Source organism: Sapajus apella, unplaced genomic scaffold (genome assembly GCF_009761245.1).
Source record: "Sapajus apella isolate SASKATOON/1434 unplaced genomic scaffold, GSC_monkey_1.0 scaffold41, whole genome shotgun sequence".
In the NCBI taxonomy this organism is placed as follows: Eukaryota; Metazoa; Chordata; class Mammalia; order Primates; family Cebidae; genus Sapajus; species Sapajus apella.
The window spans coordinates 5,103,052-5,127,718 of NW_022436981.1; the positions used below are offsets into that span (position 1 = coordinate 5,103,052).

General features: G+C 39.3%; 1 protein-coding gene across 2 annotated transcripts in view; it reads right to left on the reverse strand.

Annotated features, from left to right (window-relative positions):
• Positions 1–7,824: 7,824 nt before the first annotated feature.
• Positions 7,825–24,667, reverse strand: part of ADGRF1 (adhesion G protein-coupled receptor F1) — a 45,805-nt gene continuing 28,962 nt past the window's right edge. For both annotated transcript variants that reach the window (XM_032299624.1, XM_032299625.1), the window contains 7 exons: positions 22,925–23,113; positions 19,520–20,893; positions 17,820–17,861; positions 16,079–16,138; positions 14,474–14,527; positions 11,739–11,805; positions 7,825–10,387 (listed from right to left, as the gene is read on the reverse strand). In XM_032299624.1, coding sequence (XP_032155515.1) covers positions 10,314–10,387; positions 11,739–11,805; positions 14,474–14,527; positions 16,079–16,138; positions 17,820–17,861; positions 19,520–20,893; positions 22,925–23,113 — 1,860 coding nt within the window. In that variant the 3' untranslated portion in view covers positions 7,825–10,313. The remainder of the gene's footprint in view (positions 10,388–11,738; positions 11,806–14,473; positions 14,528–16,078; positions 16,139–17,819; positions 17,862–19,519; positions 20,894–22,924; positions 23,114–24,667) is intronic.

Here is a 24,667-nt window from a genome sequence, read left to right on the forward strand (position 1 = left end):
GAGATCGTGCCATTGCACTCCAGCCTGGGTAACAAGAGCGAAACTCCATCCCAAAAAAAAAAAAATATATATATATATATATTACATTTAATATATAGAAATCTAATATATATTTTATATTTTCTTTATCCATTCACCCCTTAATAAACACTTAGGGTGATATCATAGCATGGCCACTGTGAATAGTGCTGTGATATATTGATTTCCTTTCTTTTAGATATATTCCCAGTAATGGAATTGCTGGATCATATAGTAGATTTATTTGGAAATTTTTTAGGAATTTCCACGCTGTTTTCCATAGTGGCTCTACCAATTTGCATTCCTACCAACAAGGCACTAACATTCTCCTCTCTCAGCATCTTCACCAGTATTTGTTACTTTTTGTCTTTTTGATAATAGCCATTTTAACTACGGTCTGATGGTATCTCATTGCGATATTGATTTGCATTTTCCTGATGATTGCTGATAAGAGCAGTCTTTCATATACCTGTTGTCCATTTTTAAGTCTTCTTCTGTAAAACTGAACAGGCATTTCCTAAGCCATCTGGGTAGAATGCCCTTATAGGAATGTTTTGCCTGATTAAATCCATGTCACACTGATCATATTTCTACAAATTTGAGCTTATTTTTCCTTCCGAAAAAGAGGAAGTAAGAAGAAAATTATCAAACACCTATTATATTGCAGGCACCAAACAAGCTGCTTTACCTTTATCTCCATTTAAGTTTCCAAAAAACCCTGCAAGGTAAATGCCATCTTTCTCATTGTACAAATAAAAAGGAATAAGATGGTCTGTCCATGGTGGTCAGTAACATAACTGAGGTTTGAACTCTGTCTATCATCCCCAAAAACTGTGTTTTCCTCTATGCGCTTTGCTTTTCAGTAGTAATGATGTTTTATAGAATTCATGCTTTATTAACATTAGTGTGATTAGGCAAATAGCCCCCATTTGTTGATTGATAACTGAATATCAGTATTCTAAGAATTTTCAGGCTTCTGTAATGTATTTTCAACAATAACTTTACAGATGAATTAACCAAACTTTCATAAAGTAACCAAGTTGATATGATTAGTAATGGTTGGAGGCAAGCCTCAAACCCATTTCTTTCTTAACAGTTCCATTACATTTTCCAGAATACTACCACCCAGCATTAATCACTTCTCTGCTTACGTCATTACCAAGACTTTCTTGCTTACTGATGCTTATAGATGTGTTGTCAATAAAAAATAAAATGGAAACAAGTCTTTACCCCCACCGCCTACTCTCCAGCATAAAGGAGGCTTCACTGCCCTGCTGATCCTAGCCTCTAGCCCTTAGTCTCTAATATTCCCTATTTGAATTCTTTCAATCAGTTGTTCCCAAATTGGAGCAGGCACCAGAGTCATCAAAGGGCTTGGTAAAACACAGGTCCTTGGGCCCTACTCTGAAGTTTCTGATTCAGAAAGTCTGGGGAGAAGTCCAAGAGTGGGCATTGCCAATAAGTTCTAGGTGATGATGATGTTGCTGGCTGGGGAATACTCCCTGAGAACAATTCTCTGGTCTAAGAGAAAGCAGGCCATGAGCAATTCATATTGCTGCAGACTTTCCTATGAAAACTATTGTCAGTATAAATGCTGGAAGTGATTCCACGAACGTGACTTTTTAATTTAAGCCTTTTCAAGTTAGTTGTTGGGGAGGGGGTGGCCGCGTGACATTTCCCACAATGGCGTGAAATAGAAGACAGATGGGGCTGGTTCTCCTGCCCAGCCTACCTCAGGAAGACAGAGTCACATTATCACCAGCACCAGGCAATGCTTTCATGCTGCAAAGAATTATCCTTGGCAGTGCCCAGCAACATGCTGTCATGGAATTCACAGCTGCCTTGCCCATGCCCTGTTCAGGGATATGGCTGAGATCTAAGAACCAGGAAACCTTATCCACAAATCCAATGTGTCCCTTGGCAGCACTTCACACTGAGGAACTTCTTTGCTCTGGTTTCAAGCATCAGGTCAGAATTCCAAAGGGGTGTTGCCTCCCTTTTGCCTGGCATAATGTGGCTGTTGGCAATGCTTTATCTAAGCTTTCTACCCAGCAAGATAAGGTCTTGCCAAGCCCCTTTGGGCTGGTATTCTTCAGTGATAAATTTCTCTTCTCCCAGCATGATACCCATGAAGAGACCCAGAATTCTAGAAAGTCAGAGATAGTGGGGACCTTTAAGCTTATCTAATGAATGCAGATCTGTGGTTTTACAGATGGGAAACTGAAACACAGGGAGACAACAGGAAAAAGCTAGAGCCCAAGTCTCACAAGGACTCCCTGTCCCACAGAAAAATCTCCTTATTCCCCCATGAGAGCTAATCAAGGAAAAGCAACTAGACACATTTCGTTAAGACCAAGCCAGGTGAAATGTGGACTCCCTGTGGGAGAATTCAAGGTAATCAGTGAACTAGGAGACTCTTTCCCTATCACTTCTTTTAGTTCTTTTCTCCAGTTCCACCCCTCCTCCACCTTGCCAAGTTTAGCAGGAGACTCTCAGATAAAGGGTATGAAAAAATTACCTCATGGCATGGTATTAAGAATGTTATCCTGTTAAAAGACAGCCCCGGTGTACAATTTTTCTCCAAAAGGAATACATATCTATGGATAAAATATGATCTGTTGCCGCTTCCTGAGGTGAGGTCATTGGGGAGGCTTTCCCAACAAGGGAGAAGAGCTTGCTAAAGCGAGCCCCGGCCACAGTGGTGAAGGCTGAGCAGTTAACTGCAAAGCAGCTCTGAGCTTTCCAGGCCAACCCCTGGGGACCTCACCAATCTCTGCACTGCATTCAAGTCACTGTTTTATGTTTGTTTTATTTTGCTCGCTCCACCATAAGACCTTGCTTACAAAGTGGAGTCTGTAGACAGTTGTGTGTAATCCATCCACGGAAGTGTGGCTCTAGGCTGACAAAACTATTTAACATTTTCCAGACTATTTCTTCTCCAAGTAAGAAATGAATCCAAAAAGCGCAGAATACTTCTAATCTTTTTTCAAACCACATATTTGAGTTAACTCTGTTTTGCTCAAGGTACCCATTGATATGACTCAAATATTTTAAAAATAAATAACACTGTTTTCCTAGCAGGTGAAAGTCCCATGCCACCCGTGGCTAATTCCCGCTTTGCTTAAAGCAGCCTTCAGTGTTTACCAGCACACTTGGGCATAAACCCAGGAAACGGAGGCATTGTTTGCCATCAGAAAACAGAGCTATTATAGTCATAGATCCCTAATCTCTTTTATTCTACAAACCAAAACAGCAACAATGCAGACTGCTCCTAATTAGACAGGTGAGATTAAAACGCTTTTTGCACTCTCAAATTTGAGAGTGAATTTCAGATGTCTTTAAGTTTTAAAGTTGTTGAGGATTTATTTCTTGGTCACAGCCTGCCCCCTGAAGTTTTATGAGGGTAAATACAGTATAGGCCTGCTGCCCTCTTACAAAATGCAAATTGTCTTTCCATATAAGAACCACTTGGAAGGAAACAGAATGGGACTTTTCCTGACATCTGCATTAGTCTGATAAACACTGCGCACTACAGAGTGACCATCTGTTAGCCCCTTCATTCATTCTGCAAGCATAAGAGAAATGGAGAAAATTAATCTTTCTAAAATAGTTATTTACACATCTGGAATAGCTTATTCAATATAGGGCTATGCAAAGTCTAAACATGAGTTCTACGTGAAATTTCCTGACAGTGGAATTTCTTACTCTGAGGGCCTATTATATCAATACACCAATGATTTTCATGTTTCAAACTCAAATAGTCAAGTCAGGGCCCTCATCTTCCTTGATTCTCTCAGCAGGATTTAGCAATTGCTGTCTTAGAAACCTTCTTGAAATGTTTCTCTGAGCTTCTGGGACATAACATTCTCCTGGTTTTCCTTCTACCTCACAAGGGTGTTCCTTCTCACACCCCTTACTGAATTCTCCTCCTCTCCTCTCCCTTTCTCTAAATGATGGGATACTCCAAGGACCTCCTCACTTCTCAACCAGTCCCTGCTAGGTGATCTCATCTGGTCTCATGGCTTTAGGCACCATCTCTATGCTGATGGCCCCAGGAATGCATCTCCAGCCAGACCTTCCCTTGAACAATGGGTTAATATACCCAGTGACCCACTTGACATCATAAATTGATATCTCATAGGCAGCTCAAAGACTTGAAGCTGCTGACCAATGCCACATAAGCGTGGAGAGCATTGTGGCCTCCACAATGTGCAAGCAAATGATTCAAAATGACTTCTAATTTTAGGGTGTCCTGAATATTTTCTTCAATTTACACCACACACACACACACACACACACACACACACACACACACACACACACTCTTTATTCATGTTTAATCAAGTTATTTGGATATGGTTTTAAAAGTCAAATAACTCTATGATTCCCTGCTTCTCAGAGACATTTTTAACCGATTTAGCTGATTCTTTGGGTATTTTTCACATATTTCTAAATAACATGATAATAATACTACTTTCTTGGTTTCTCACTTTTATTGATTTACAAAAACAAACATGAAGATTTATCACAGGTTTTCAATCTTTCAGCTTCCCTGGGCCACACTGGAATAAAGAGAATTGTCTTGGACCTTACATAAAATACACTAGCACTAATGATAGCTGATGAGCTAAAAAACAAAACAAAACAAAACAAAGAAACAATGTTTTAAGAAAGTTTATGAATTTATGTTGGACTACTTTCAAAGCCGTCCTTGGCCACATGTACCCTACAGGCAGAGGGTTGAACAAGCTTTATTTAGATCTCTTTTGCCATCCTCTCTCCAACCAAAACACATCCTAGTCTCCACCTTCTCAATAGAGTTATATTGTTATTAGTTTGGTTATATCAAAAGCATTTCACATTATTAAGATTGTTTATATTCTACTCATAGCTGAGCTAGGTAGTATGCTTGGTTTTTTATTTTTGTTTTTGTTTCTGTTAGATGTTATATTCTTTTCTTTTAATTTGCTTGAATATATCTGTTCTAATCAAAATTCATCCCCTAATTCTCCTTCCCCAGTAAGTAAACTTCTTCTAAATAACACTCAGATGCTTTAGGTATCCAACTGTTTTCTTTTTCTGAGCAATCTTTTCTGAAGATCTAGCCTTGATCTGTCCTGTAGCTGCTGACGGGGAAGTTCCCTTTATCCTCATCAGGAAGGTTCTGTTTCCTCTGCTACCTCTTCTATTGCATCCTTTGTTTTCATGGGGCCATGTCTTCATCCCTCTGGATTTACTTCCACCTATGGCATGGCACATTCCTCAACAGTTCTGAGGAAAGGAAGCATTGGAAGGAAATCTATTGAAAAATTCCATACATAAAAATATCTTTATCCTTCTTCACATTTAGTTCCTTCTAGGTTGCAATCATTTCTCCTCAACATTTTGAAGGTATTCCCCATTATTTTCTAGGTTATATATTGCTGTGGAGAATTCTATAATATTCTGGTGTTTGACCCTTTGTATAAAACCTGTTGGTTTTTTTCCTTTCTGAAAGTGTTCAGATCTGCTTTTTGTCTCCTGTGATCTGAAATTTTGCAATGATGTGTCCAACTATGGTTCTACTTTCATCCATCCTACTGAGAATTTGATGGACAATTTCAATAGAGAAACTCATGTTTCTTATTGATCAACATTTTTTCTCCATTTATTTCTTTAATGCCCTTCCTTCTGCTTCTTTCCTCTTTTTTTCTGCGAAATCTATTCAAATTTTGAAACTCTTGGCCTTGCCTTCTAATCTCTTCTCTAATTTGCATCTATTTTTCTTTAATACTACTTTCTGGATCATTTCCTCAACTTTATCTTCCAATCCTTCTATTGAAGCATTTTATTTATGATGTTTTAAATTTCAAAGATAGCGTTTTGTTGTCTGTGTATTTCTTGTTATAACACTCTATTTATAGAGGCAATATCCTACTTGAGGGTGAAATTGATTGTCTCTTAAGTCTCTTCTTCTAGTATGGTTTTTTCTCCTAATTTGTGTTTTTCTGTTTGTTTCTTCATTGTTCTAGGTGAGCTTATACCACAGGACTCAAGGTGAGAACACATTGCCTCTCTCTGCCTTTTGTTTCTTTTTGGCCTCTGCATTTAATACTGGAAGCTTTTGTAGAGTACCTAAGGATCCTAGACTGTTTGCTTATATTTCAGACTGAGACACTAAAAAGCTGATTTGATGGTTGGATGGTCTGTGTATGAGGTGAGGTATGATGACTCTTAGCCTTCCTATAGGGTGATTATCTGGAAAAATATATTCTTATCAAATATTCAAAGTCGGTATCTTCAGTGTTTCCTTCTGTTATAATCAGATTCTCCAGAGATGCCTGCTCAGACTTGACATGGTTTGGCTGTGTCCCCACCCAAATCTCATCTTAAATTGTAGCTCCCATAATTCCCACATGTTGTGGGAGGAACCCAGTGGGAGATAACTGAATGATGGGGGCAGTTTCCTCCATACCGTTCTCGTGGTAGTGAGTAGGTCTAATGAGACTTGATGGCTTTACAAGGGGAACCCTCTTTCACTTAATTTTCATTCCCTCCCTTGCCCACTGCCATGTAAAAAGTTCCTTTACTCCTCTTTTATCTTCCAAAATGATTGTGAGGACTTCCGAGTCATATGAAACTGTGAGCCGATTAAATCTTTTTTTTTTTTTAAATAAATTACCCAGTCTTAGGTATGTGTTTATCAACAGCATGAGAATGGACTAATACAAGACTCTTGCCTTAAAAACGAAAGACTTGCTGCCAGTGTTATATGTTAACTTTCACTAAATCTTTTGTTTTCAGTATGGGAAATCTTTTCCCATCTGATTCTGGTGCCTCTCAATTCCTATATCCCATCTTGTCCCACATCTGTATACAATCTATTAGTAGGATGGACATTTGCTTGGCTACTTGGGATTAGAGAGGTACTTGGGGGCCCCAGCTCCTTCCTAAATTGAAATTGAACCAACTTTACTATTCAGTCCCATATTCACCCACTTCTTAAGGTACCTGGTTCTGCCAACTGTTGAGTCTTTGGGGGGATTCTGCAGTGTAAAGTAGGTTGCTTCTTGTTTTTCCTTACTACTGGCTTAAAATTTAACATTTTCAGGTCTTCCAAATCAGTTCACACCACCCCACCTGCTTTCCAAAGTTGTGTTGCCATTATCTCCTCTCTCATTCCCTATCTTTGGAATTTCATGTCCATGACCTCCAGTGATCCCTCCCACCTGGTGTTCACACCTTTTGAAATGCCCTCCCCTCGACTGTGGACAGGGCCTATGACTTGCTTCTAATCTGTGAAATATGCCAAAAGTTATGAGTTGTCACTCTCCTAATCATCTTACATTATACAAGACTCTGCCTGAAAAGCAGACTGGAGTCAGAGACTCTCCTTGCAGGCTTAATGTTGTAAGTGGCCAAGCTGGAGAAGCCCATTTGGCAAAAAAATATAGGTGGCCTCTAGGGTCTGAAGATGGACTCTAGCCAGTAGTAAGCAAAAAGCCACCATTCTCATTCCCACAACCACAAGGGAACGAATTTTGCCAACAGCTCGAATGAGTTGGAAGTGAATTCTTCCCCACCTGAGCCTCCACATGACATGACAGCCCAGCCAGCACCTTGATGATGGCCTTGTGTAACCCTGAGCAAAGGACAAGCTTAGCTGTGCATGGAATCTGCCTACGACCACTTTGAGATAATAAATGTGTGTTGCTTTAAGCTGCTGAGTTTGTGGCAATTTTACATGCAGCAATAGAAAACTACTATAATAGAATGGAATAAACTATTATAATAGAAAACACAGCAATAGAAAATTATTACAATGTCATTCACTTTTTTGGTGGTTTTATTGTTGTTTTAGTAGCATTTTGAGGTGAATGTATCTGTAATCGGTGAATTAGATAAGCATGCACATACATACATATTTGATCAAACACACTTTTTTTGTTTCTCATCATCCTCATAAAATTTATTCAGTGGAAGAAGATTTTCCTTCCATCAGATACACTCCAGTTATACTCCCACATACTCAAGTAATAGCAACATTTTGGTGATTTTAAATAGTTTTGTACTTATGATGCCTAGTCTTCAATAATAATAACAAACTACAATAATTTAGTACTAGATTTTTTTCCCTCCGCAACTGAGTCTCGTGTTGGGTTGCCTGCTTGCACTAGCACATCTCCCTTTGCTGGTTGACATTTTGCTAAGTTTTTCTACCTCTCCTTCCACCCCACTTTGGGCACTGACATTTCTGGCCTCCCCTTCACCAAAGCGCCAGAAAAAAAATGTATCTTATAAGATAGGGACGACTTCACATGGTGTCAGGGTTCTGTGGAGAGTAATTGTGTATAATGAGAGGAGGGAGCATTTAAGAACTCCCATGGAAATTCTCATAGCCCTGACTTCTCACCTTCAGCCTGTGCAAATTCTATTGTGTTTCAGATGGTTATTTGTGACTCCTTCCTCATCCCACAATCTGGCTTCACTTCCCACTTCTTGATGCTGGGTTCCCTCCACCTCTTTGGACAACCCTATCAGACAGGACCTAAAAGAGGACCTTCATTCTTGCCTGTTTCACCATGGTTCATGGGAAACACACACATCCATTGCCCTGACAAACACTAGATTTACAGGCTAATCTCAACACACAACCCATTCAGGGCTCTGCTACCAGAGCTGCGGCCACAGTCCTAGGCAAGAATCAGATTTCCATCAGCCATGCCCTCTAATTGTTGTGGTTCCATAGGAAGCTACCTGAAAAATCCTCTCTCACTATATTTGAGGTCAAGAAGCAGACATTCCTCCTTCTCTCACTTTTGGGGGTAGAGAGAGAAGGCTCAGAGATCAGTTTTCTACAAGGAAATCTTTCTCATAAAATTCTCTGTTGACTTTTATATATATTTGTGGGGCATAGAACCATGTAACTGGTCTTCAGTCATTTCCTTTGAACATCTCACTTTCGTATTTCATGCGTGCTGCACCTTGGTGCCTTGTGAAAATCTAACTTTGAATTTCTGTTCGGCATGCTTATTTAATCCACCATCATTAATTAGAAATTCCCCCAGCTGTCTTTATTTGCATAGCATGAAGGCTTTCCATGTCAGGAGGCTAAGAGACACTCCTTAAGTCTCTCGAAACTGCAAGCATGAATCGAAGGTTTGGGTTCCTCTGGGCACTATGGTCAGGGCTGAAACTCAGGTAGGTGAGCCAAATGTGATGGAAATATGGAAGAGAAGTGTTGCTTCATATTGTATCAACTCACCTGCTGCTCTGTATGTCATCCAAAAGTGGCACTGGCTATATAAGAAAATAACTTCCACAAAGTGCCTACAGTGTATTATGAAAGAAAATAAGGATGTTTTAAGGTATCTCCCTGAAAGTTCACAGTCAAAATCTCTCTTAATTTCTCTATTACATAGAATTCTGTGAGTGGTGAACTGTATAACTGACCTCATAAAGATTTATTGGGCTGTAGGTAATTGTCAAGTCTTTTATGGGCTATAGAAATGGTCTGGAAGACAAAAGTCCTAAAAATCTCCAATTCCCCTTAACTGACTTCAAAATCTTTGGCAAGTCACTTTACCTCTCTGAGCCCCCGTGCCCTCCTCTCTACACTAGGTCTGCCTTGACAGTGTACTTTGCAGGGCTGGGGACCAGATGAAAGTGCCTTGTAAAAATGAAAAATGAAAAATGCCACATTACATATCATCACATTATTATATTTTCTGATATTGTTACAAAGCTATCTGAAATGGAAGCTTTTATTTTATTTCTGATTAACTTTCAATGTTAAGTGATGAAACCTAAAAAGCAAAAGCAAACATAAAATTCAACTGGAAAATTTGAATGAGAAATGTTTTTATCTTTTGGAAATTTTCACTAATAACTTTTTCCCACCTTCCCCCACAAATAACTTTTTAACAAGAAAATGAACATGGCCTATTAATTTACCTAAAACTTTTTCATAAAATTTTCTTACTCCAACCCAGATGATTGGAGATGCCAAGTGAATAATGCTGTTTTATGAAATAGAAACCATATTTTGTGGTCAAGGTACACAATCTCCAACAAAACCCACTGTTCTGCATTTATGGAGCACTTTCTTTGAATCAAATCACATGGAAATAAATCTTCTTTTCATTTAATTGAAGACAAAAGGGAATAGCGATTAAGCCACTGAGACATTCTTGTTTTATTCCCAGACTCCTAAATCAGAAAACCCAATCTAATACTGAGCATAATTTCTTCATTGGCATTTATCTTTAAATGTCAAGTTATTTTGAAATGTTTTTCTTGATTTTATGGTTCCTTGCTTATTCAGTTGAGAAAAACTGAGTTAGCATGATGTCATTGGAAGACTCTTCAGTATGAGAAAATGCATAACGGCCTGAAGAGGAAAAAAATGATAATAATTATTGCTACTCTGTTGGAACCAAGCATGAGACCAAAATGAAAATTAGCATGTGGATTTTTTTTTTTTTTTTTTTTTTTACAACTAGGAGCAGTTTTAAAAGTTTGTCTAGGGAAAGACAAAAAAATGTTGGTGGAGAGGAATAGCATTTCACTGACACCCTAGAAGCTTGCATTTGTCAAGTATCTCTTATTTACAAAATACCATGTTTTTCAAATATTGCTGGGAAATGACACAAAGTAGATTGAGATCACAGTATGTTATTGCTGGAAGAATCTTAGTAATCTCTTAGCTTCTTTTTTTTATGTGAGGAACAAATGTCCCCCAAACATAGAGACATATAAAAAGCACTCAAGCTGACTGGGGACAATGACAATGGAACCCAAGTGTCCTGGATGAGCACATTCTCCAGATACTTGAACTTTATCTGGAATTTAAATAATTTTCATGGGAATATAAAATGAGTTTCCCATTTTCCTACATTAACTATGACATTAACATAACTGAAAGTGAAATGGGACTTGATCTTATGTATGACTTCAACTTAACTTGTAAGGCAATGTCTCCTCCTCTACTTCCATGCTCCATCCTTCTCTCTTCTCCAAGAACACTGTGACTATTTGCAATGCTTAAATACTGGTCTTGCAGCTGCTGAATAGCATAGACTTTAGTAACCGCCAATCAATGAACATAGGGCCAATGCATGTCACAGGTGGAGGAGACAGTGCTCTTTCCCTCTTAGCAGGTGTGGCCCCTTCCTGCCCAGGGGCATTTTAGGGAGGAGGACATGTGCAACATCAGGGCACAAACACCTGGCTACATGTCCACTGCTCAGCAGCTGGCACGAGATGGGTGATTCTCCAGTAAGGACACATTATTGTACTTTCTGATATTGGTACAAAGCGATCTGAAATGGAAGTTTTTATTTTATTTCTGATTAACTTTCAATGTTAAGTGATGAAACCTAAAAAGCAAACGCAAACATAAAATTCAACTGGAAAATTTGAAAGAGAAATGTTTTTTTGGTGTTAGTCTCACCACACTTCTTCCCCTCAGGGCCTCAATGATCAATGCCACAGGTTTACATAACATCTGGCTAGAGATAATTTGTGATGAAATCACATGTAAAAAACTCTGGTTCTCCATGAGCATCAAGTCGCCTACGTTGTTTGGTCAACATTGAGCACAGTCCGGATGAACTCTGAACTGGCTGGCTGATAATCCCACGCTTCTCACATGAGTTTCTTAGATGTTGCCATTAAATTTTCTTCATATGATATACTCCCTTTTCACACCTTTTATAACCTTCGGTTTTATTGTAACTCACCTTTGTTTTGCAATGGGTTGAAAGGCTTTGAGAATTTGAGTTTGGCAGATAAATCTGATGAGTTTCGCTGCACAAAAGAAAAATGCATCATTTGGACATGAGCAGTATTCTTTTACTGTTGATCTGCATTTCCTAACTTCCTGATGTCATTCGCAATTCTTTATTCCATTTTCAGAGGTGTTATTCTTTTTTCAAAAATTTAGAGGGGCTACTTTCTCACTCTTTCTTCTATTTTAATCTATTTAAAATGCCTAAAAATTTATTCCCAACTGAATTTTGTGTTCCTGTATATTTTTACAACTTCTAACAACAAACTGGAAAACAGTTTTAAAGGCATCATTATCCCTTTTCATGTCTATGCTTGCATTTCTTTGGTTCACATTTGTTACTAGAAGAGAAACCCATTGGAGGAGAAAGGAGGAAAAATAGTGTTCCTACTAAAAATGGTTCCCAATAAAGCTTTGCTTTACCTTTGATCATCTTAGCTCTCAAACCTATTTGTGAATGACACTTTAGTCACTGCTACAGAGGCTATATAGAGTTTAATAATTTAAAAGCTGAATTATCAAATTAAATATATATTTTTAAATATATATTTATTTTTGTTAAAAAATAAATATATATTTTTCCATTCATTAGTTTATCACTCATTTGTCCATTAATTTACCATCTTATATTGAATGCCTTTGTGTGCCAGATACTGTTCTAGGCACTGGGTATATTGGAATAAGTTCCATTCCCTGCTACAGTGTATGCCACAAATGAAGCAAATCAAGGTGAGAGAAACAGGTTCTTATTATATGCAGTAGGTAGACCAGGGGTGGTTCTGAATTTTCGCTGGTATTAAGCCATACTGAGCTCTGGGAAAAAAAAAAAAAAAAAAACCTTACAAAAATAAGAATAAAAAAGATTTGAAATTTCAAAGCAAAATAAATAATTTTCTAGAATTCAGGGCTCAGCAAACATATAATGCTATAACCCTAAAAAAAAAAATCCTAAGGTCAGGGTTCATGGCACTTAAAACTGTATCCTGTACCATTTGGAGACAGAAATCTCAGGTTGTAACATACTCAACATGCTTCCCCGTGGTCTGGGAAGAAGCAGCCTCCTCCGGTGTGTGAAGTTAAAATGGGTCTAAGCAGTTGGCCAAGTAATAGACCCTGAGTTACTAGAACTCAGATGTAGGTCTGTAAATCTATTCTTTGTGGAGGGGCAGGGGTCTGTCGAGGCCACCAGAGTCTGTGTCTTGGAGAAGAGTTACAGAAAACATGGATAGGGACAATGGAGGGTCAAGACAGGGACCTGAGCATGGAGAGGCTTTGGGGTCCACACAATGTGCTGTGGCTTGAAGGATGATCCTTGCAGAGACTGTTGCTGGCTCCTCTTTCATTCCCTTCAACCAGCTGTCATAGTCACTGCTCTGTTCAAGATCCCTATTTTATCCCTCCTTTAGCTGTCTCTCAGTGGATAGCCTTGTCCCCTACTTAAGAAAACAAAAAAGTATCAAGGTTCGAACTCTCAACATCATGACCCTATAAACCAAAAATAAAATTCTAAGCCCCACAGCCAACTGAATGGATCCCCCTCTCAGCCAAGGAGATTTCAAAGAAACCTGAAAAACTAGTTGAGGTCATGATGGGAAGCAGGGGTCAGACATGTTTCATTATGCTCTCCTCCCTTTGAAGCTCAGGCACAAAACTGAGATATTAAGACTGACTGAACATACTCTGTAGCAGTAAGATACCAAATTCCATCCAAACTCTAGATAGCATCATATGATAGATAGTAGGCCCTGAAAGAAATCAAAGTATTTTACTGCAAAATATATTTATTTGACATATTTTTAAATGGCCCTCCCTGTAAAGCTGTCTCTTGTGGGAGAAATTTATATTCTGAGGAACATTCCCTTCCCTTTCCAGATCTTTTTCTGATCCTGGAGAGATTAGCTGAGGGTCTAGCACCCTTTAAAAGGTCTGGATAGAAAACATCTCTTGCATCAAAGTGTACCTACCTATAAGACTTCATCTACATAAAAAGAACCTTGGTCTACACAACGCCTCAGCTTAACCCAGGAACTCCTTTCTATTGATTCCAGGTCTTTAGGTAATAACTTAACCCTTTCAACCAACTGCCAATGAGAAAATCTTTGAATCCACCTATGACCTAGAAGCCCTCCTGCCCCCACTTAGAATTGTCCCATCTTTCCAGACCAAATCAATACATACCTCACATGTACTGACTGATGTCTTATGTCTCCCTAAAATGTGTACATTCAAGCTGTAATCCAACCATCTTGGGCACACATTCTCAGGACCTCCTGAGGCTCTTTCATGGCTCATGATCCTCAAGCTTGGCAAATAAACTTCTAAATTGATTGAGACCTGTCTCAGATACTTTTTCATTTACAACCCCAATCTCTCCATGTTGTTCCTCCTGCATCAGTGTGGTACTTCCTGTGCCAAGCTAAGGAGCTAATCCCTCCATCTTGAATCTAGCCACTCCCTCTGTCTTCCCAGGAGTCATCTTCTGCCCATTATCCTCTCTCCCTCACTTGTTTTTAGACTCTCTCTTCACTGAATCACCCCTCCCAACATATGAACTTGTCACATCCTAGCAACTTCAACTCTAGCCTGTTACTACTGTCCTGGGTCTACTTCTGGTTACCACCCTCACTAATTTTGCTCACAAGTGAGTTTCTTGGCAGGAATATTCATCAAGTGTTATCTCTTTCTCACCTGTTCATCATCAGTCATCTGGGGTCCTTGGGGTCCTGCTTTTTCATTCAAACTCTGTAAAAAAATTATAAATGCACATCTTTTCTTCTGGAAAAAATGTATATTTATTTTAAAGCAAATGAACCACCTAACCAGAAACAAAATCTCATTTTTATCACCGAATCTGGAAATGAAATTCAGGAGAAGGTACAGATACAGACACAGCAAAGCCCTCACTGACCAGTGCTGCCTTCTGAGAAGTGTCAGCACTTGATATTAGAAACAGAGAGAAACCGTCAGGCATTCTTGCTTTTGCTTTTGTTTTATTTTACTTGGGGGTATTTTTCTTTCTTTGGTTTTCAAAAGAGAAAAATGTTGACTTTCTGCTTTGTAGGGTGGGGAGTGTCCTGTCTCATGATATTCATTAAAGGTTTTTCTTTGATATAGTCACATGTGCTGTAGTTTTCTCCTTTTCTTAAGTGTAGATAGTGACTCATTAGTTTCACAACTTCTGGTTTGAGGGATTTTTAGTTCTTCCAGACATAAAATCTAAATCCCAGAATGTAAGAACTTCTGCTTTGAATAACTAGTCCAACATTTAATTTCTACAGTTGAGAAAATTGAAACTTAGAGATGAAGTGACTTCCTAAGATCACAAAGCCAACTGGTTACAGGGTCAGAAATATAAGGGCAGGTCTGCTTCACCTGCTTATGGGCCAGTGCTCCCTAATTCACAGCAGTGCTGTCTACTATAAAATGCAGACCAAGGAAGATTTTTTAATGCCAGAGGATCATTTCCTTATTGATTTTTATTTCAAAAGGCTCTATTATCACTTGTAAAAATCTCTAAACACCCATATAGGTTTGGATGCAGTTAAGCCAGTTGACTTTTATAAAATACAGAAATCCTCTGCCTTAGAACTCTTTCTGAAAGGCCCTCAGTGCGTTGCTGAAAAACAAAAGTCTAAAAAACATTGAAAACACAAAATATGTGTTCAAGTACTTTTGTTTCTAAATATACTGTCCTCATATGGATTATACTTTTATGGCAAAGAATAAAACAGAAATCCTCCATTTCCTTAAAAACTTGTCATTTTTGTAGACTTAAGAGCTAAGATTGCACAGAACAGAGTCGGTGATACTAGCTTAAAAAAGAAAATTATTAACACCTAATAATTTCATATATTAGAAGTTAACCAAATTTAAAGAAAGAATTTAACCAAGATCTCCCCCTTTACCTTTCCAGAGAACGAAAAAATGGTTTACAGAAGGTTCAGCAAGTCAGATGAAGAAAAGAGCCTTGCTAGTTCTAAACGCTGACAAGCAAGTCAGACTAAAGCAAATGCCTTTGTTCAAAGGTATTCACTCACAAGCGCCCACAGATCTCCATGCTTGAGCATCCTTGTAAGTTGCCGTGACTTCACAGTCATTCATTTAATCACCCATTCACTCAACAACTCTTTACTATCGCTCATGTGTCAGGCTGCATGTCAGATACCAGGAATATAACAGTAAAAGAAATTCAAGGGGTTTACACAGAAGTTGGCTTGCAGCAAGACTGTATAAAAAGAAAAATGCAAAACTGGAACTTCATGCATTGGATTCATGGCAGTAGGAGATAATTACCTTTGCTGTTTGCTTCCAAGAACTTAAGGCAGACAACTTGTTGAACAGAAGTTGTCGCAGCTATAAGGGCAACAAAGAAATATTGAGGAGATACACATACAATCATACACAGACGAGAACGACTGCAGGTTGAAATGGTCATTTAATAGTATTATTTCCTAGAAGCATTTAGTAGATTAAATGGGTATCTGGTAGAAAGATTATTCTCTTTGTCTCTTAACCCATAAACAAAACTAGAATTAAACAAAGAACGAAAGTACCAAATGCCATACTCATTCAGATTTTAGAATTAGTAGTTGGCAATAACTACTAAATTGAGGTATATCTTTGAAGTGAAGGGTTTCCTAATCACATGAATGATACAGACAAGGAAATTATTAATTATTTAGTACAATTAAGAAGAGCAAATTGCTTCTTTGTAGATGGGATTTGTTCATGTGCAGAATTGTTACTGTAATTAGCAACAATTCTGCCAATTATAAAATATCTTTATTTTCTTATTAAAACAAAGACTGTTTGTCCATTAGCTTACTGCCTTCACCCCACCCAACAGAATTGTTTAATGCTTGGGTTTATGAAGCAAGCGTATTTAAAATTTTTTTCTATTATCTTTTACTTAAACTCATTATTCTTCACTAGGAATTGTATTTAATGTGAGAGGCTATTTATTTGTTTTTCTTCCACATATGCCTTATTTTTTAAATTTTTTTATTTTCATAGGTTATTGAGGAACAGGTGGTATTTGGTTACATGAGTAAGCTCTTTAGTGTGATTTGTGAGATTTTGATGCACCCATCACCTGAGCAGTATATACTGCACCTAATTTGTAGTCTTTTATTCCTCACCCCTTTCCCACTCTTCCCCACTGAGTCCCCAAGTTTCATTGTGTCATTTTTATGTCTTTACATCTTCAAAGCTTAGCTCCCACTTATAAGTGAAAAAACACGATGTTTGGTTTTCCATTCCTGAGTTACTTCAGTTAGAATAATAGTCTGGGCCGGACATGGTGGCTCATGCCTGTAAACCCAGCACTTTGGGAGGCTGAGGCAGGCGGATCACGAAGTCAAGAGATCGAGACCATCCTAGCCAGCACGGTGAAACCCCGTCTCTACTAAACATACAAAAAAAAATTAGCCAGGCGTGGTGGCACGTGCCTGTGGTCCCAACTACTCGGGAGGCTGAGGCAGAAGAATCGCTTGAACCAAGGAGGCGGAGATTGCAGTGAGCCAAGATTGCGCCACTGCACTCCGGCCTGGTGACAGAGCAAGACACCATCTCAAAAAATAAAAAAATAAAATAATAATAATAGTCTGTGAGGGGCTGTTTAATATTTACTGTTTAAAGCTCTACAAATATATACATTGATATCTCTTTCAGCATATTCTAAATAAATGAGCAGACTAAAAGAACAAAGGAGAATTCACCTCTTAGGAAAGTAATTTTGCTCTGGAATTACTGCCATACCATAATTTAAATTAGAAAAGTTAAAGGTAAAAAGAATTGCTCTTTTTTTCTGACAATGTTTACATTATGTGCTTGATTAGTTCTGTACAGTTTTATCAACAGTGACTGTTTAGTTCCTTTGTCTTCTGACTGAGCCTGACTTCTCTAAAAGCACAGAATTTTATTACAAAAGTACCATAGTCCAATCTCTTATTACATGAATAAAGTCCTCAGAACAAAGGGAATGAGCCTTAAGATGTGTGGGATGGGGGTTAAAGAGAGAAATAAATATACATACCTTACTATCCAAGAGTATTCCGAAGCATAAGATAAAAAATCCCTTTAAAAAAAAAAAGGAATAAATCACATGTGTTGTATTTTTCTTTTCCAGAAGAGAAAGCATTTTTATGTAACACTATTCAATCACCCCATGTTGAAACTGTTTTCTTGTCTGTCTCTCTAAGAGACTGTAAGCTCCTTGAAAGCAAGAACACTGTGTGGTCTCCACAAGTGCATGGCACAATGCAAAGTACTCAAAAAAAATTTTTTGTGTTGATGTATAAATAAGCAAATGACCAAGTGAATGAAGTTTTGCATGTGGAGCTGCATTCTCCCCTATTGTAGCATCCCAACCCAAAACAAATAGCATTCTATCGTGTCTGTATCTTAGTCTTTCTTTAGACCAGACATTTAATGTCTACTAAGCACCTATGATGGCGGCAGGCACAGAGATCCAATCATGTGGCCCAGTGGAGGGATTTGACCTATTTCAGCATCCTTTCCTTCCAGTGCAGGTCTTGGGGAACGCTTGGTAAATGTTTTGGCGCACCTTGAATTCTCCCCCAGGCATTGCTCCTTTGGTTGGTGCGTGTTCAGACAGTGTATCACAGTGAGACTGTATTCCTGCTCCCCAACAGGAGCTTCCTAAACTTGTCACCACTAGGGAGCATGCTCTATGATTGCCATCCATACTAGCACCTGACTGTTCACTGGTTGCTGAATAGATGGAGAACCAATTACTTTTGGGAAACACCTATTGAGCATTTGTTATATGAAAATTGCCGGACAATGTGACAGATGCTAAATTATCTCATTTAACCCTCACATTTATTCAATGATACAAGCATTATTCTCTATTTAAAAGGTGAGAGAATTGAGGGACAGAGAGATTAAGCAACGTGCTAGAGGTCACACAGTCATAAAGTGATGTATTTGAGCCCAGAGCTATTTAACTCCAGAGATCAAATGTTTAACCACCACTTGCCTGAGTCATTGTCTGAGGTGGTCCAGCAAAACCTTCACTGAACTGGGATTGAAGGCTCTTCCAGATTTATCAAAATCTAATGATTGCTTTGTCCACCTCCTCTCTGAACACTTCCTGACTGTGGCAAGGAAAAACCCATTCTTTGTAGCAAAGGTTAGCAAACTTTTTCTGTGATCAGCCAGGCTGTAAGTACTTTAGGCTTTGCAGGCTATACGGTTTCTGTTGCAACTACTCAACTCTGCCATTGTCGTGAAAGCAGCCATGGGCCATCTGCACATGAATAAGCATGGCTGCAGTCCAATAAAACTTTATTTACAAAAACAGCGTACTAGTTGCATTTTGCTAGCCCCTTCTGTATTGAACCCTAGAAAATTTCTTTGCGCTATACAGAGTCAACAAGTACTTATCATGTATTTCCTTTTCTCTGTTTATTTTTTCCCAGAGGTCTGCATAAGAGAAAGAGAACTGAGTCAGCAGCAAGAGGGATTGTTTGCTGTAAGAACTCTAATAGATTTAAAGCCCTGTAATGGGTTACTGAGGAAATCCCATATTCTGCTTCAGTATGACAGTAACTAAGAAAAATATTTTTTTCTATTCATTCTTTCCATCAGTTTTTGTGATGGTCTTGATGGAGGCAGGGAGATGAGATAATCTCCGGAGTGGTTTTACCAACCTGAGTTCTCTACTTATTCCAATTACCTGACAATATAATAGGTTATTGTTATTGTTCTCACCTGGAATGCATTGAGTAAAGCAAAAACAACATGCCAAGCCGGATTCTGGCTGTCCACTATTGTTCCTATTCCAAAGCCCCAGGTGAGCCCTAGCAGAGGAGTCAGAACGAGGAGGCTTTTCCCCATGCGGACGACGGTGGCCTTGTCATCCTGACTCAGTCTCTCCCCAACAGCTGGCCTCCAGAGCTTTGTGAGAACTAGCAGCACCACAAGGAAGTTCACAGCCACAATAGCCAGTGCAGGGATAACGAAAGCCAGGAGTGGTTTGCTTCCACTGGACCAGTTAAGCCAACACACATCTTTCCTTTGGTAGGTATTGCTGGGCTGTGTGACGGCAATGGTGATGACAGATATAATGAGAGGGCACCCATAGCCCAGGCAGAATCCGACAGCCATCATCAAAGGCCGGGCCATGTGATGGAACACGAGAATGATCCGGTAAGCCAGCAGGATGCCAAGCATGAGCATCCAGAAGAACAAAGACAGGTAGAAGAAGTGTGTAAAGAACACAGCAGCTGTGCAGACTCCAGAAGGGTTCACCGTGGTGTCCACTGTGGCACCAACAATAAACCAGACATCAGCAATCAACAGGGACAGGGCTACATTCATCATGCAAATATGACGTGTGTGTGAGGTCTGGCTTTTTTTAATCTGCTTCCAAAACAGAGCCTCGATGATCAGGCATAAGATGAGACTTCCAATGGAGATACCCAGTCCCACGTAGGTGATGCATTTCACAACCGGAAGGATCGTAGTGGGGACAAACGGTGACATCAGCATGGAGAAGGAGGTCAAGTGAGTACATCGGCACATCACAGTGTCTGGAGTTTCATTCACTAGGTGGCAGCCTGCATCGCTCCACTGCAAATGACTGAAATCCCAAAACACACAGTGAGGCTGGCTCAGGTTTGACTCTATCTTGGAAAAAATCAGGAAAACTTCACTTATGGAATAGTTTTGAATAACCGTGGATATCACAGGTCCATTGACCTGAGCATTTCCATTTTTGGAAATAGGTAGAACGTTCCCCAGAGTCAACGAGGCCATGCTGATAATGGTTTCTGGAAGGGATCTCTGGAATTGGTCTGACCCAATTAACACATGGCCTCTGATGGGAATAGATGTATTTGGGGGAAACATTTCAATCTGATAGTTGTAACCCCTTTTCAGTTGGCTTTTGGTCACTGGAATCCCTCTCCAGTTAATGAATTTCCGAGAAAGATTCAGAGGAAGAGCTGTTGGAGGCACCAAGGTGCTGATGTTTTCCAATGTCTCTAGTAACCGTGAGCTGGCATGCTTTTCTTCCTGCAGTAAGACTGTCCAACTGGTTACTGAGGCTGAACTAAGGATATGATCAGCTATGTTGATGACATCCTGAAATACAAGGATGAAAGTCAGTTTGTGTTTTTGAGTAAACAGATAACGAGGACTAGGAGTGGATAGTCATTAGCATTAAGTATAGGAAAAATGCCCAGAGAATTGGCTCAGTTATGAACCACATTAAAACACATCAATTAAATTTAGCTCAGGTCCTCTGTACAGTAGAAGCTTTGGGCAAAAATCTTGGGTCAGCAGAATCAAGTAAGTCCCAGGGTGATCACCCCAGAGCATGTGTAAGCACACTGGGACTTCAGAACAAATGAGAAAGCATCCTGCAATTTGGGCTGCACATGTGCATTTCCTCTTCCCTGAGATGGGAAAATGACTGCACTGCTATTCAGGCTGAGGCTCAAAGATGCAGACACTACTTTGTACTGCTTTCCCATGTTATGTTTGTTTTGCTAACATCAGAAGTTCAAAACTCACATAAGAGGTGCTCAAATTTTCAGGTTTCTTGTTTACTAAAGTATTTACGTTTCTTGTTTCCTACTATATAAAGAAAAAAAAAAAAAAAAAAAAAAAAACTTTGAAGCCGGGACGCAGGCATTGAATTGTCATGGCTTTAAGGGTCAGTCTTAGCTTGAGAGATTCCTTTTCCAAGCAACTCCTTGAAAGTTGTTACTTCTTCCCACAGAACCCCTTCTCTTGCTTATGGGTCTGGCTCCCAGACATTCTGCTGTAAGCATCTGTCACTCCAGCTGAGCCTTACCCTGACCCAACCCCCTCTGCCTTCTTGCCCCAGAATCCCATGATGTTCTACTTCTACTGTCCCTAGAAACCTCTGTTTTCTTTTGCTTTGTGTTTGCCCGCTTTGTTTTCACCCTTCATGTTATTTTTAGTCTTTTTGCGTCATTTTATTTTTGTTGGCTCTTGTAAACAACATGTGGTCAGGTTTCTAAAAAAACAAATTGGAGTATCTTTTCTTTAATTCAGGGAGTTTAACTTATTGATATTTAGTGTCACTTCTGAAACAATTTTCATCATATATAGTTAAGTATTATTGTGTTTATTTAACATACATTATATAATCCAATTTTGTAAAACATTATATCCTTTAATATATAAATTGTATACACTCAAAATGCTTGGAAGGATATTTATTGAACAAATGATTATTGAGCATATGCTATATATCACTTTCATTCTTTTAGGCACTGAGACAAAACCTAAAATGTAAGCAGTGTCTATTTTAAAGTGACCAGGCTACAGAATTTATTTTTCTTTTTGCTTATTAGCATTTCTTATAGTGACCAAGTATCATTTATGTAATTTTTAAGTTAATCTTTAAATATACAAACTAAACCATAAATTCCTCAGTTGAGAGAAAGTGTTACAAAGGGGGTTCTATTTTTTGTTGTTGTTGTTGTTTTGTTTTGTTTTTAAGACAGAGTCCCACTCTGTCACCCAGGCTGGAGTGCAGTGGCACGATCTCGGCTCACTACAACCTCCCACTCCCTGGTTCAAGCGATTCTCCTGCCTCAGCCTCCTGAGTAGCTGGAATTATAGTCGACTGCCACAATGCCTGGCTAATTTTTTGTATTTTGAATAGAGACGGGGTTTCTCCATGTTGGCCAGGCTGGTCTCGAAATCCTGACCTCAGGTGATCCGCCCACCTCGGCCTCCCAAAGTGCTGGGATTACAGGCATGAGCTACTGCGCCCGGCTGGGAGGTTCTTAAAATATACACTGTTCAAGTCTGAACTTGTGGCTACAGGAAAGAAAAATTATAGACTATGAAAATGTTGCAAAGTTGGTGCCTGTGTCACATAGCGCAACAGCTCATCCCCTTCTCTAAGACAGGTGCTGCCCAGGCAAACTGCATAGGGGCAGCTCTTTCTTCCTTTGAACTCACACTATTGATCCCATGAGTTTCCTGTATATTGCAGAGAAAGCAGTAAAGTTCATATGAGGACTGTTAGATGGCTTTCTGTCTTTTCCAGCAGTTCCCCATCTTTAAGGCTTTTTGTCATTCTTCCTACAAGATCAAGCATTTAAAGTGAGCCCTTCAAGCACTGGCAGACCATACCTCCATTGTTGAATTGGACACCTTGAAATGGCTGGCCAGCGACAGAGATGAAATATTGCCCAGAATCGACACCACCGAAGCCAGATTCCCCACTGTGGTTGATGGACTTTGCCGAATGATGACAGAAAGATTTCGCACCAAGGATGACACAGCTGCCTCAGTGGCATTGCCTACAATCATACTGAAATTCTAGAAGCAAACATGGTTAAGTTCTAGAAAAAAATGACATGCCGTTTTTCATCAAATTTAAATCAGATGTCTTGGCCACATAGACGTAACATTTGTATGGCATGTTCTAATATAGGATAATTACATAATGGCTGTTATTCAGTGATTTCTATATTTTAGACATCGTACTAAATGCTTTACCAGGAATTCATTGATTGAATTATTTCAACATCCTTTGAGAGAGCTATTATTATCCTTTTCATTTTATAGCTAAGGAAACCGAAACTTGAAAACATGTACTAAAAAACATTTTCATATAAATTATTATTCTAATTATACTGAAACTCATGTTCAATGTGATTTAATGACCTTCCAAAGAGCAGTCAGCTGGAAATGTTAGGATAGGTCTATTGGTACTAATCCTATGTTATATTCACCATGCCACACTGAGAATTCCTTGTAAAATGGGAAGATAGAGAACGTACATGGAGATTTGACCACTGGACTTGTGCCAGGACCATTTTGTCACTAGATTTGGAGTTTGGGGGAGTTTTTTGTTTGTTTGTTTGTTTTTTGTTTTGAGATGGAACCTTGCTCTACGGGCTGGAGTGCAGTGGCATGATCTCAGCTCACTGCAACCTCCAACTCTCAGGTTCAAGTGATTCTCCTGCCTCAGCTTCCTGAGTAGCTGGCATTACAGGCACATTCCACCATGCCCAGCTAATTTTCTTTCTTTTTTTTTTTTTTTTGTATTCTTAGTAGTGACAGGGTTTTATCATGTTGGCAGGCTGTCTCGAACACTTGACCTCATGATCTGCCTCCTCGGTGTCCCTAAATGCTGGGATTACAGGCGTGAGCCACTGCCCAGCCCTAGATTTGGAGTTTTACTTCTTCTTTAAGTCTCCCATCTGCTTCTACCACACCAGGCTAACTTGGAAAGCAGCAAAGGAGGGCTGACCCCTTCCACTCAACATAAGTCAATCCCAGAGCCCAGGTGCCTCCTGTTTTCCTTCTTGTTCTTCTCAACTCACAATGCTGTTTTCTGTTCAAGGCACCTGGGATCTGCCTGGAGCAAACGAATCTCAATTATTGCTCATGTCCAGAATTGAGGCAAAGAAGACAAGAGCAAGAAGAGACCGCTGGCACTCTATGTAAGCCATGTAGTCATGTTTAAACAGATGCTGGAGAGGATGTGGAGAAATAGGAACACTTTTGCACTGTTGGTGGGAGTGTAAATTAGTGCAACCATTGTGGAAGACAGTGTGGCGATTCCTCAAGGACCTAGAAATAGAAATTCCATTTGACCCAGCAATCCCATTACTGGGTATATATCCAAAGGATTACAAATCGTTCTACTATAAGGACACGTGTACACGAATGTTCATTGCAGCACTGTTTACAATAGCAAAGACCTGGAACCAACCCAAATGCCCATCGACGATAGACTGGATAGGGAAAATGTGGCACATATACACCATGGAATATTATGCAGCCATCAGAAATGATGAGTTTGGGTCCTTTGTAGGGACATGGATGAACCTGGAAACCATCATTCTCAGCAAACTGACAGAAGAG